Source organism: Sander lucioperca, chromosome 16 (genome assembly GCF_008315115.2).
Source record: "Sander lucioperca isolate FBNREF2018 chromosome 16, SLUC_FBN_1.2, whole genome shotgun sequence".
NCBI lineage: Eukaryota > Metazoa > Chordata > Actinopteri > Perciformes > Percidae > Sander > Sander lucioperca.
In genome coordinates this window covers 6,637,422-6,651,116 of record NC_050188.1, presented here as the reverse complement: position 1 = coordinate 6,651,116, position 13,695 = coordinate 6,637,422, and the positions used below count along the sequence as shown (strand labels likewise).

At 40.1% G+C, this 13,695-nt stretch overlaps 1 protein-coding gene across 1 annotated transcript in view; it reads left to right on the top strand.

Annotated features, from left to right (window-relative positions):
• Positions 1 to 637: 637 nt before the first annotated feature.
• Positions 638 to 13,695, top strand: part of serinc2 (serine incorporator 2) — a 22,388-nt gene continuing 9,330 nt past the window's right edge. The window contains exons 1-7 of the mRNA XM_035992830.1: positions 638 to 777; positions 6,222 to 6,383; positions 9,469 to 9,656; positions 9,827 to 9,906; positions 10,691 to 10,828; positions 11,597 to 11,766; positions 12,588 to 12,678. Coding sequence (XP_035848723.1) covers positions 739 to 777; positions 6,222 to 6,383; positions 9,469 to 9,656; positions 9,827 to 9,906; positions 10,691 to 10,828; positions 11,597 to 11,766; positions 12,588 to 12,678 — 868 coding nt within the window. The 5' untranslated portion in view covers positions 638 to 738. The remainder of the gene's footprint in view (positions 778 to 6,221; positions 6,384 to 9,468; positions 9,657 to 9,826; positions 9,907 to 10,690; positions 10,829 to 11,596; positions 11,767 to 12,587; positions 12,679 to 13,695) is intronic.

Sequence of the window (13,695 nt, the reverse complement as noted above, 5' to 3'; positions counted from 1 at the left end):
TTTTTTCTCTCCATAAAAATAGCAAATACCTTTGTCACAAAAACAAATGTCAATAAAAAAAAACATAACATGTTGGTTAGTTTAAAATTAATTGCTTTTGCATAACCAGTTTAATGAATGATGTGGTTTCAAAATAAAATAAAATCAATTTAGCATTGAACATTTTGGATATTAAGTATTTTAAGTGTTTGAGGTGGTGGACCTAAAGGACTATAATAAAGGGAGTGTTTTTCTTTTGCGCATTAGCATCCAGTTGGTCGAACCGCTTGAGTGACGACTCAGTAAGCCAATCACAGACTCGGTGTTGAATTACAACGGGCAAAACTGTAAGCAGCAACGAAACCGTGTAAAGTAAACGCTCAGATTTTTTTCCCCCCAAACAATGTCGGAAGTAGAGGGAATGTGCCTTTAAAATAAAACCGAGAACGCCAATGAATACGGGAATATATACAGCAAGAACACGTGCTATAATACTCCATGGATTCGTTGTGTTCCATATGGACATTTACCATCAAAATACATGAATAAACAAATATGAATTTATGAATGAAATAATATAATATCCCGGCAATGTGCTATATAAATGACGTACGTGTATCACAGAGTGACGTGAAGCTTTTATTTTGAAGGGAGTAAACGAATTCCCGTGTGTTGACTTGACTTCGCCATTTTTGACTCAGTTTCTTCCTGAACTTCTCAAGCTTTTACGACTTTCATCGGAATTGTGAATTAATAAACATGGGTGCTTGTTTGGCTCTGGGTTCCCTTGGCAGTTGTGTAAGTATATATTTACCGGTTGTAGTTTTGTTACATGATTTATGTAGACTCAGTATTTCATACAGTTTCTTGACTATTTTAGCTGCGCGTTGTTTAGCCAAGAAAACACGACGGTATGATATCAACACGACGTCATGTGAAACTAGTTGGCTATTAAAATGCGACATTTTACTCACGTCACATTGTATTTATTTTGAATAGCCTAATACTAAGTGAATCGTTACACCCAACTTAAACAAACTTTTAGACCGACTTGTAAAATGTTTCGTCAAAATGACGTGAAGGTGGCAGTGAATTTTCCGGTTTTCTGAATAGAGTTTGGTGTGAGAGCAGGGGCGTCTTTGTTGTCCTTTGACTTTATTTACAGTGAACTTAGTAAGTAATTCACCTGTTAATGTTTTGGAATGTGCAGTCAACGAGGAAAACGAACAAAATGTAACGCTGTCAGTTAAATATGCAAAGGTGGTTTCTCAAAATGCGCAATTTCCGGGTTCTAAGTCGTGAGAAAACTCGTGGGCCATCCCCTTTAGGAGTAGGCAGAGTAGCAGTTGTGTTGCTTTTTCCTTGTTGTACCACAGACTGTTTATGGACCTTTTTCACAGCAGACATGTTGACTCGTCATAGTAGGAAAAGCACAGCTGAAATTGATAACCTTAACGATGGCTCAGTTCCATCAAGTGTCCCAGTAAGCTATTTCAGTGAGTCAGCATGAACAATACCAGGACCTCGCCTAAGTGGAATGCAGCCATCATTAATGGTTTGGAATACACCTGTGCTTTTCCTACTATGACATGTCAACATGTCTGCCGTGAAAAAGGTCCATTAGTCTATGTGTTGTACCCATCATAATCATTCTTACCTTGATTTGTATTTGATTCTCTTGTGTGCACATTTTTTACTTTATTTTTTTTTACACCATAGAATCCCAGTAGCCTACATATATTTGAGATATGTAACAAATTTGACAGACTGTAAAAAATGATTCACCTCTGTAAGACGGTTAGTGTTTAAAGCTCCATTGTGTAATTTTTTGAGTTGATTCTTAGCAAAAAACCCTTTGGTTTTTCACAAATATGTGCTCATTCATGTGTAATTACTTCCACCAACTAATCAGAGGATTCTCGTAAGTGTAGAATCTGCCGTTCAGAATCATTCAGAATACATATGAGCGAGTCGTTCGGATGGCGGCAGCCATGTTGCGCCTCCATCTTTAAAATACATTAGCCAAAGAGGGACATACCTCCGCCTTTTGCGCTTTTACACTCAGTGGCACCGTGATGAATGCCAGCGGGGAGATTACTTGCGACTGCCAGCAGATTTGAAAGCCTGTTGAAGATGGGAGGATCACGCCTATTCTCGAGGACATGTAACGGAGTCGCTTTGCCATCTTTGGAGAGGGTCTCCTTAGTTTTTCTTTGCCTAGGCGGTCTCACCGATCCACTGCCACCGGCTCTGTCTTTTGTTTTTCTGTACCTTTCCCCTCTTCCTTTAGCTTTCCCTCGCACCTCTGTCGCATCAACTGATCTCTGACTCTGCTCACGGAGAAAAATATGTAGCCTACGCTGTAAACATTGCCTTACACTATTAATTCTTGTAAAATATACAGAACGGACAAAGTCGTACTGGAAGCCATGTTAATCTTGGCATACGGCCACCGTAGGAGTTAAAACGCGCTCGGAATGGGAGGGGCTAGAAAGTAATATTCAGTTGGTTGTCATATCCAATTTCACCGCTAGGTGGGAAAAATTCTTACACAATGTAGCTTTAACAATTTGAATAGAGAGGAGTTCCAATTGAAGGCTGCGTCCTAAAAACCAAGGACATTTCTAAAGAAATCCACAACAAGCTTATCATTAAGGTCACTAATAAAATATGCAAGGAAGTGTGGCACAGCTGTAACAGACAGATCTAAGTTGAATAAAATGTTCACATTTTCTGTTTATCCACCTAACATCGACCGTGATTCAGTGTTAGGGCAGGGCATCAGTGGTGCTGTAACAGTACTTTATTTTCAGTACTGACACAAGACTGAACACAAGCAGACGTACCTGAAGGTATTGTACAAATTAGTAGACAGAATTCTGATGGCCTACTCCTTACAGTTTGTTTTTTTTTCCGATTGCTTAACCACTATTTGTGAAAACGGGGACCGGTTTTTCAAAATGCTACACACCATTAGCACAACCACACACCCAATCAGCAGAACACCTCAGAGCCTTTGCAAAATGAAACACTCTTGCAAAAACTATACACTAATTTATAAAAAAAAATCATATTTTGTTACCATATGAAACACACACGTTCCATATGACTTAATTCAGTTTGAACCAGTTACACACTGCTGTTGCTAACCTAAAACACTTTTAGCAATTCTACTTCTCAGTGATTGGAGTACTGTAAATGAAGTACACAGAGAAAGTGCAAATATACAATAAGTTCACCAAACACTACACAAGACCATTGCTGCAGACTGAGGAAAATATGATTTTCTCTCCATATACCCAAATCAGTCAACATGGAGAATCAACAACAACAACAACGTGTCCCAGTTTTCATTAGGGGTGCACCGATCCGATATTAAGATCGGATATCAGTCCGATGTTGACAAAATAGCTGGATCAGGGATCGGAAAAATGAACAGATCCACGGGCCGATCCAGTTTTGTTAGTTTTTTTTTCTCCCTCTGTCGCATGTGTGTCGCATGCTGGAAGAGTTGAGTGTACAAAATAAGAATTCAATACATTACATCTGTGTTATTTTTGTCTTAGTTAGTAAAATAATGTTTAGTTAGGAAAGTCTGGCGCCTTTAGTCTCTTCCACATGGTGGAAGGAAGGTATAAGGTGCAAAAGGTATACAGTGCGTTATTAATTCAACAACGGTATCGGGTATCGACAGATACACAAAGCCCAGGCATCGATGAATTGCGCATGCTCAGGTTTAAACGGTTTACGGCATAACGCCAAGGGATCCGCATCCGGCGAACGTTTTGGCTATCTATGATTGTTTGATTGCTAACGTTAGCTCAAAACGCCATTTGATTGCTAACTTGTAGCCTGCAGTGAACAAACTTCGTTATGTAGGTGTTTTTTTTATTTTTTTTTATTGTATTGACATTACAGAAGTCTCTCGTTAGCCAGACTGGTCTCACAAGGCGTATGTATGACACGGCAATTCGTATGCCGTTTTTGCGTGTTATCAAGACGCATAATCGTATTTTAGCGTGTTTTATCAACGCCGTTAGGCCTCCGTTGACCTACATTACATGTGAATTATCGCCGTAGCGAGTAGTACGAAAGGACGGAGGTTGGTTGGGGTGGCGGATGGGTAAAACACAGGACTTTCACCCGGGAGAGCCGGGATTGCGTCCCGCGTGTGGCGTTTATCAACCGTTTTTATTTTTTTAATAAAGCCTTCCCCAATGTTCTTTTCCTAAACCCAACTGTTTATTGTTTACCTAAGCGTGTGACGTTAGTCACCGTCGTGTTTTTGTCGTTTTTTTTTAGTGTTACTAAAACCTTTCCCAGTGTTCTTTCACTAAACCCAACCTTTTTTTTTTTTTTTTTTATACACGCGTGTGACGTTGTTCTCGCGATAACACACCTGTATGTTTACGTCCGCTGTATACAGCATAGACATACACGTGGATAGCTCAAAATGCGTACAGATAACACGTCATTTGGCTTTAGGAAAGTGGCGTGTATGTTTACTCAAAGTCATGATGCCATGTTGCGTTAGCAGGTTCTTGTAGGCTACTTCAGCCTCTAGCGAGGATCCCAAACAAACATAGTAGTAGTTTTCTCACAAAGAATAACCTGGCAAACGTTCTATCTGTATAACTTGAACGAGCCTCGCAAATCGTCCTTTGCGAAGCTCCAACACCTGTCGCAAAGTGACACGTGCGCCACTCACGATCTGCGCTCGACTCACATCGGGTCGTGACAGTGTTTAGTGTTTTGCAAATCACTGTGTGTATTGTTGTGCAGAAAGTGAGAGGCTGACATTGTGCTTATAGCGGTGCACATCTGGGCCAATATTTTGCTCCTTGAGTGTAAGGTTTTGATAATTGTGTAATACGTATGATTTCAGCGTGTAAGCAATTGGCAAAAAGTATAATCCAGCAAACATTTAGATTATTTCAGTTAGGCCTGCACGATTCGGGGAAAAATATGAATCACGATTTTTTTAGCTTAGAATTGATATCACGATTCTCTGCCACGATTTTTTTCTCACAAAGTGTAATGGTTATTGCACACATGAACCATGACAAAGCAAAACTAATTGGCAGTACCAAACATAGATTTTTTTTTTTTGGCACCTATAGTACATTGCGCATCACCACAAGCCTGTAAACATAGAGGCTTCAATGAATAAAGAACATAAAGTACATACTGGCCATTTAAGTACAGTAGGCTACCAAAATAGTGACATATAACACATTGAACTAAATATGGCCCTGATACAGGCTCTATCTGAACTCCTTGAACGTCTTTACAGAATTAAAACATGTCAATCAACATGCTGCAGTACAGCTTCGGTCTCTAGAGAAATGGAGTTTGTCAATTGCCAATTTAAGTACAGTATCAAAAATAGAATTATTTCTTAGCACACTCTTTAACTGCTTGCCTTTCATGTCTTCAGCTGTCCTTTTTTAAATCAAAGTCATTTAAAAATGAAATTGCGAACAGGGGTGAATCGAGATCGCGATCCCTCTTGACTGTTTTACGATTGGAGTTTTTTTAATTTTTTTGTCAGAGTTGTTTGTCACCAAGGCTGTATCACGCAGGCCTATCTGAAGCACGGGAACTGGATTCTTCTTGTCGTCACGGCTACAATGTTCACACTAAAGGCCAGTGTACTCGGGGTGCATACTCGTATTTAGTCATGGATGGCTGATCTCAGCTACAGTCTCTGCTTCAGTGCTTCACACACGTCTCAGCAGTCTGCATCTGAATCATGCAGGGCTCCTCAGTGATCCTGTCCACAGTGCGCGCTGGATGAGAGAGAGAGAGATATTTTTATATTATTGTTTCAACGTACCCTTTTGACGGACATGCACAGAATTTGTTTAGTATCTGCATTTATATCATAATTATCCTGTTTACTTGTATTATTATATCAGATGTATTTACTGTATTTACTTGTTTATATGTATGTTTGTGGTTATGAGAGAGAGAGACTCTAATCACAGGCCTGATGATTACTGCCTCTGTAAATCACCATGTCTTTTGCTTTAGTAGAAGTGTGCAGAAGAATGAGACAGATAGTTGCCCTGACAGCAGACACAGTGTCCTTTGTTTTGTTTGTTTTTCCCCCCCCTCCCGACTGCAGTCGTTGCAAGCCATGCATGCATTACCCTGATTATCCCAGAGCCCTGTCCCTGACTTCCATAAAATACGGATCTGTGTGAATGCCTAGCTAATTGTCTCCTTGGTCTCTCCTGCAGGCGTCCTGTTTGTGCGGCTCGGCCTCCTGCCTCCTGTCATCATGCTGCCCTTCAACCACCAACTCCACCGTGAGCCGGCTGGCCTTCTCCTTCCTGCTGCTGCTCGGGACTCTGGTGTCTGTCATTATGATTCTCCCAGGCATGGAGGGACATCTTAAACAGGTACATTAGATAAGACTAGGTTAGATCAAATGGAATGGTCCACACTGGGGCTGCTGCATAAGGCCCAAGTAGCTTTGAATTTGTTCAACCCACATGTAATTTCCAATTCAGGGAATAATTTGAAAATACTTCAAATTTGTTTAACCCAGTGTTTCCTTTAGGATTTTTTTTTTTTTAGCAGTGGGGGCAGGTCTGTCCGGACAACAACCCCCCCCCCCCCCAACAAAAATGTTTAGTGTTTACCTGACAATATATTTACTGTCATTACATCTATGACTACATCTATAGACTATTTCCAATGTATATTATATTACACTGACTCACTTACCGTTTTAATGTTTCCAGATGTTTGATATCAGGACGATGAGCTGACAGAACTGACAAGTTGAATGTTGTCCAATTAGAACGGACTCACCGCGGTGACGCTTTTGGCGGCGCTGTTCGTTTAATAGTCGACTCGGAAGAAAGCGAACGTTTTGACAAACTACATCAACACAACAGTATGTGGAGTTAAACTGGACGGGCCCAATAACCTCTGAATAGCTCTACTTGTTGTTAAATTGCAATGTGAGCGGCAGCGTATATAATATATACAGTGAGGAAAATAAGTATTTGAACACCCTGCTATTTTGCAAGTTCTCCCACTTAGAAATCATGGAGGGGTCTGAAATTGTCATCGTAGGTGCATGTCCACTGTGAGAGACATAATCTAAAAAAAAAAATCCAGAAATCACAATGTATGATTTTTTTAACTATTTTATTTGTATGATACAGCTGCAAATAAGTATTTGAACACCTGAGAAAATCAATGTTAATATTTGGTACAGTAGCCTTTGTTTGCAATTACAGAGGTCAAACGTTTCCTGTAGTTTTTCACCAGGTTTGCACACACTGCAGGAGGGATTTTGGCCCACTCCTCCACACAGATCTTCTCTAGATCAGTCAGGTTTCTGGCTGTCACTGAGAAACACGGAGTTTGAGCTCCCTCCAAAGATTCTCTATTGGGTTTAGGTCTGGAGACTGGCTAGGCCACGCCAGAACCTTGATATGCTTCTTATAGAGCCACTCCTTGGTTATCCTGGCTGTGTGCTTCGGGTCATTGTCATGTTGGAAGACCCAGCCTCGACCCATCTTCAATGCTCTAACTGAGGGAAGGAGGTTGTTCCCCAAAATCTCGCAATACATGGCCCCGGTCATCCTCTCCTTAATACAGTGCAGTCGGCCTGTCCCATGTGCAGAAAAACACCCCCAAAGCATGATGCTACCACCCCCATGCTTCACAGTAGGGATGGTGTTCTTGGGATGGTACTCATCATTCTTCTTCCTCCAAACACGGTTAGTGGAATTATGACCAAAAAGTTCTATTTTGGTCTCATCTGACCACATGACTTTCTCCCATGACTCCTCTGGATCATCCAAATGGTCATTGGCAAACTTAAGACGGGCCTTGACATGTGCTGGTTTAAGCAGGGGAACCTTCTGTGCCATGCATGATTTCAAACCATGACGTCTTAGTGTATTACCAACAGTAACCTTGGAAACGGTGGTCCCAGCTCTTTTCAGATCATTGACCAGCCCCTCCCGTGTAGTTCTGGGCTGATTTCTCACCTTTCTTAGGATCATTGAGACCCCACAAGGTGAGATCTTGCATGGAGCCCCAGTCCGAGGGAGATTGACAGTCATGTTTAGCTTCTTCCATTTTCTAATGATTGCTCCAACAGTGGACCTTTTTTCACCAAGCTGCTTGGCAATTTCCCCGTAGCCCTTTCCAGCCTTGTGGAGGTGTACAGTTTAGTCTCTAGTGTCTTTGGACAGCTCTTTGGTCTTGGCCATGTTAGTAGTTGGATTCTTACTGATTGTATGGGGTGGACAGGTGTCTTTATGCAGCTAACGACCTCAAACAGGTGCATCTAATTTAGGATAATAAATGGAGTGGAGGTGGACATTTTAAAGGCAGACTAACAGGTCTTTGAGGGTCAGAATTCTAGCTGATAGACAGGTGTTCAAATACTTATTTGCAGCTGTATCATACAAATAAATAGTTAAAAAATCCTATTGTGATTTCTGGAATTTTTTTTTTTAGATTATGTCTCTCACAGTGGACATGCACCTACGATGACAATTTCAGACCCCTCCATGATTTCTAAGTGGGAGAACTTGCAAAATAGCAGGGTGTTCAAATACTTATTTTCCTCACTGTATATATATATATAATAATATACATTGTGCGTCTGCCCTATTTCTGATACCGTGGCGGCGGAAATTTTGCCATGGCTGGCCGCCACTACAAAATCAACATAGAGGAAACACTGTAACCCTGCGAGGACGAAAGACGCACCGGCGAGCCCAAGCCATGTTTGACAACACTCCTACTCAAAAAGCGATATTGCAAAATTTCATTTTAGACATTTGTTTACTATTTTATTCATATATATTACACTACTTTTGTGAACCTAAGATGTTTAACTCATTTCAAGCACCAAAACAATTCAGTGTAGGTATGTTTTCACAAGAGATTTGAGAAATATTTCCGCTTTAGGGCCAAATTATCTCTTTATACATTGCTCTGGAACAATTTTGGGAGTCACCATAGAGAAAGCTGAGTTTGTGTACATTTTTATATGAATCACACGGGGGATCAAGTTATATGCAAATACCCTTAGAAGGAGAATTCAAGAAGATATGTGAAAATGCCTTAGACCTCAGAGGGTTAAAAATCAGGTTTAAAGAACTATTAATTTAACAGGCTGCTTATATATCTGAGCTAGATTGATATGACCTTTTTATTTATATGTTTAACACTATTAAATATATCATTTAAGTAGTTTAAGTGTTCATCATAGTGACGGCCTGTGGGAAGAAACTGTTCTTGTGTGTGGTTATTTTGGCGAACAGTGTTCGGTAGCACCTAACTTTAGGCTGTAACCCAGCAACAGTGACGCTGTAGAGCAGCTGGACAGGATGCTTGGATTAGGTGTTATTTTATTTTTGATCTTTTCTTAAAGATCATCCAACTTTGAAAATCATTCCAATTTACCCAGTTTATTCCAACCCATTATTTGCTTTGTGTGCTTCACACTGTCAGATTCCAGGTTTCTGTCTCGGTGGCACATCCATTCCTGGCCTAGACAACAAGGTGAACTGTGACATCATTGTCGGCTACAAGTCAGTATACCGCATGTGCTTCGCCATGGCCTGCTTCTTCTTCCTCTTCACCATCATCATGATCCGAGTGCGCAACAGCAAGGACCCCCGAGCCGCCATCCAAAATGGGTTCGTACTGTGCACTGCAGCCTCAGTACCACAGTCCTGTATGATGAAGGCACGCTGCACTCTGCTGGCCACACATGGGAACTGCCCCTCTAAGACTGTATCGAAACAGAGAGAGAAAAACATACTTGTTGTTCACATACTCAGAATAACTTTACCTCCTTCCTTCTCAGTTTCTGGTTCTTCAAGTTCCTGCTGCTGGTTGGCATAGCTGTGGGAGCTTTCTTCATTCCAGATGGCACCTTCAATACAGGTATGAAGCCCAGGCCTGTTATTGAAGTCTTATTAGATGTTGCCGTTTCTTTATTGCCAGGTTTCTTTTTATCTGAACTCTCCAGCAGCGCACACACCTTCAGACAAATAAGATGCTCCGTTGCTTGGAGTCAAAATAAGGGCTTGGTATTGAGCTCTAAATAGTTCTCCAGAATATGCTTGTTCCACAGAGTATTGAAATGCTTTTATTAACCCTCCTGTTGTCCTCGGGTCAAATTTAGCATATTTTCAAAAGGTTTCTCTATCACAAATGTGGGTTTTTTTTCAACCAAAAAAAATGGTTCTATACAATGGTGTTCACAAGTAAAATAATTGATCAGTTCACTACTTTCATTGAATTTGGATGTTTTCTTCAATTTGATAGCATTTGAAAAATAATTGATAAAAGAACGAAAAAAGTGACATTTTGGGAAAAAGCTTCCAAAATGTGGGTAAAAAAAACAAATGTCAAATAAAACTAATCGACAAAAACATCTGAAAAAGTGACTGAAGTGTCAAAAGTTTAAAATTTTGACCCAGGAAAAATAAAAAAAATTGCATGGTTAACGGGAAGACAACACAAGGGTTAAAATTGTCAATTCTGATGTTCATTGTTCATAAATAAACAAACATCACTTCATATAACAAGCACAGCTGATACATGTTGACCTACTATGGCACATGCTGTACTGAGAGTGTCCTGCTTTATGGCTTAGCACTGTACATTGCACAGCCTAATAAACTTTCTAAACAAATGTTCTGTATCCATTTCTGTCTGGTCTCAGTGTGGTATTACTTTGGCCTGGTGGGCTCCTTCTTCTTCATCATCACCCAGCTGATCCTGCTGGTGGACTTTGCCCATTCCTGGAACCAGTCCTGGCTACTGAAGGCAGAAGAGGGAAATTCAAAGTGCTGGTTTGCAGGTAGAAGGGCAACACACCCTCCTTTTTATCCCAAGAAACCTTTAAAAGGATTACTTTGGGTTTTTTTTTTTTAACCTGAACCCTATTTTCCTATGTTTTTTGTGTGAGTGACTGATGGGAACAACAATCTTTGAAATTGGTCCAGTATTGACCATCAGCTGCGAACCGGGCTGAATGTAATCCTACAGGGCAAATGGGCATCGTTGATTTCCTCCACTACAAGTGCTGTTGTTGCCACTGACAGGCTCAGATTGTTATTCTATGTTCCTGGAAAGGATCCCTACAGAGAGACCTTTTTTTTTTTTTTTTTTTTTTTAAGGAGCAAAATCCTCTCCGTTTAACCAGAAACAGCTCTGAGATGGCTACTGCTAAACCCACAGAAATGACCCTTAAAGTGCAAGTTTAACATGTAGCGTTTGGCCAATGTGTTTACGGGGCAATACATGTACCGTATATTAGGATTCAATGTATTCACTTTTAAGTAATTTGTCTGCCAATTTTTATTTAAAAAAAAAACAACAACATTGCCACAAAAAAGGGTTAAAAAGACAGCATTTTAACCATTGGACAATAAAATCCCTAAAACCAGAATAAAATAAATTGTACTATTTATTGCATGTATTGCATCGAATTAATGCAAGTCTGGTAGTAGTGATGAGTTGACACAATTCAATCAGTCAAACTGCATAAAATGCACTGTGTCAGAAACGGATGAACCCCCTCCCCCCCTTCTAATGGTGTTACCCTTTGCTCTTGTTTTCTTCCCAGCTCTGCTGTCCTTCACCTTCATCTTCTACGCTGTGGCTTTCTCTGCCGTCGTACTTTTCTACGTATTTTACACCAAACCCGACGACTGCACCGAGCACAAGGTCTTCATCAGCCTCAACTTCATCTTCTGCATCATTGTGTCCATCGTGGCCATTCTGCCCAAAGTTCAGGTAATAGAAGACAGATGTTAATATGATAATACATATCCATTTATGGACCTAAGCTGCTAAATGTTGGCATTTTGTGCCCTAACCCTATCCATGTATAATTCTCTATGTCTATGTACTGTATATTAGCAAGAAATGAGGATAACTGCTATTCGATGCACAATGCAGAAGACTAGCTAATATGAAATTAACATTTTGTCCTAGCTGTGACCTTTTATTGTCTCTAAAACATTTTTTTTAATTTTATTTATTTAGTCAATGTATTGAACATAAAAACAAAAAAATAAATAAAACGTATAAGCAATGAAAAAAAGAACCAACAAGATCCTCGGCAACAAATGAACAATATTATTTTAGTTGCTTATGTTCCAAGGGCTAGAAAGAAGTTGAGAACTTTTCTAGTCCTACTCCCTCTTCATTTTCATTATTCATCTCTAATAGAAATTCAGTGCGCATCCATCAGTGTCCATGTTTAACAAATCGACTCTTTCAGACACAAACGAGAACAAAATAATCTGGACAGATCAACCAAAAACCATCAACAATATCATGTGGCTGTTGTGTCTGAAGATCTGTTGTAATGTTCTGTTTTGTGTGGACCCCAGGAGGAGGAGCTGATGTTCTGCATCAGCTAATGGGGATCCTAATCAAATCAAAGCAGTCCACAAACAAGAAATAACCACACGCAAAAAAAGATCACTGGTCCAGCTCACAGCCGTCCAATATTTAGTTTCTGAAGAGTTTGACTGAGAGAATGAAGAGAGTTTTGTTTTACTGGCACAATGATTGATTTTTGGGACTCATCCGGCGCCATGTCTCCACAGGAGGCCCAGCCCACCTCCGGCCTGCTGCAGGCCTCCTTCATCTCCTGCTACACCATGTATGTGACCTGGTCAGCCATGACCAACAACCCCAGTGAGTCACAACACAACTTAAACCGCCATCTCGTCCTTGTTTAGCACATATGCAGTTGCGTTTCTTTTTTTTTTATCTTTATTGAGGCCAACAGGTTTCAAAACAATGTAGGATTTTTTATTTATTTATTTTTTACATATTTTCTCATTTGTTATATTTGTTATATGAGTTACAGGTTCCTGGTACAAAGGATAAGAAAGAGAAAGGGGGAAAAAAAAAATAATAATGATGAAGAAAACCACAAGGATTTCCCATCTGTGTCCATAGTTATCCTCATATCGATATCAGTTTTCTTCCCAGGCCCAAAGTTTCTTTTATTTTATTTTTTACATTTTTGTATATCAACGTTGTTAGAACATAGAGGGGAGAAAGAAAAGAAAGAAAGAAAAAAGTACATGCATATACATACAAAATCTGATCTTAGGCCTATATGTAAACGATGGAGATACTAAGAGCTAATTTCGGTTTCATTGACGTTGTTCATACTGCTCAGAGAAATACATTAAAAACACAAACCTCTGTTGCTTCTCTCCTTTTGTCTTTGAAGGGTTTGGAGAGGGTCTCCTTAGTTTTTCTTTGCCTAGGCGGTCTCACCGATCCACTGCCACCGTCTTTTGTTTTTCTGTACCTTTCCCCTCTTCCTTTAGCTTTCCCTCGCACCTCCGTTGCATCAACTGATCTCTGACTCTGCCCACGGAGAAAAATATGTAGCCTACGCTGTAAACATTGCCTTAAACTATTAATCTCGTACAATATACAGAACGGACGAAGTTGTACTAGAAGCCATGTTAATCTTGGCATACGGTCACCGTAGGAGTTAAAACGCGCTCGGAATGGGAGGGGCTAGAAAGTAATATTCAGTTGGTTGTCATATACAATTTCACCGCTAGGTGGGAGAAATTCTTACACAGTGCAGCTTTAATGACTTCCCTGCAAGAATAAAGGGGAAAAGAAATAACAATAAAAAACCAGGATAACTGACTTTGGGAAGGAGTATAAAGGAAAGGAAACCCATGC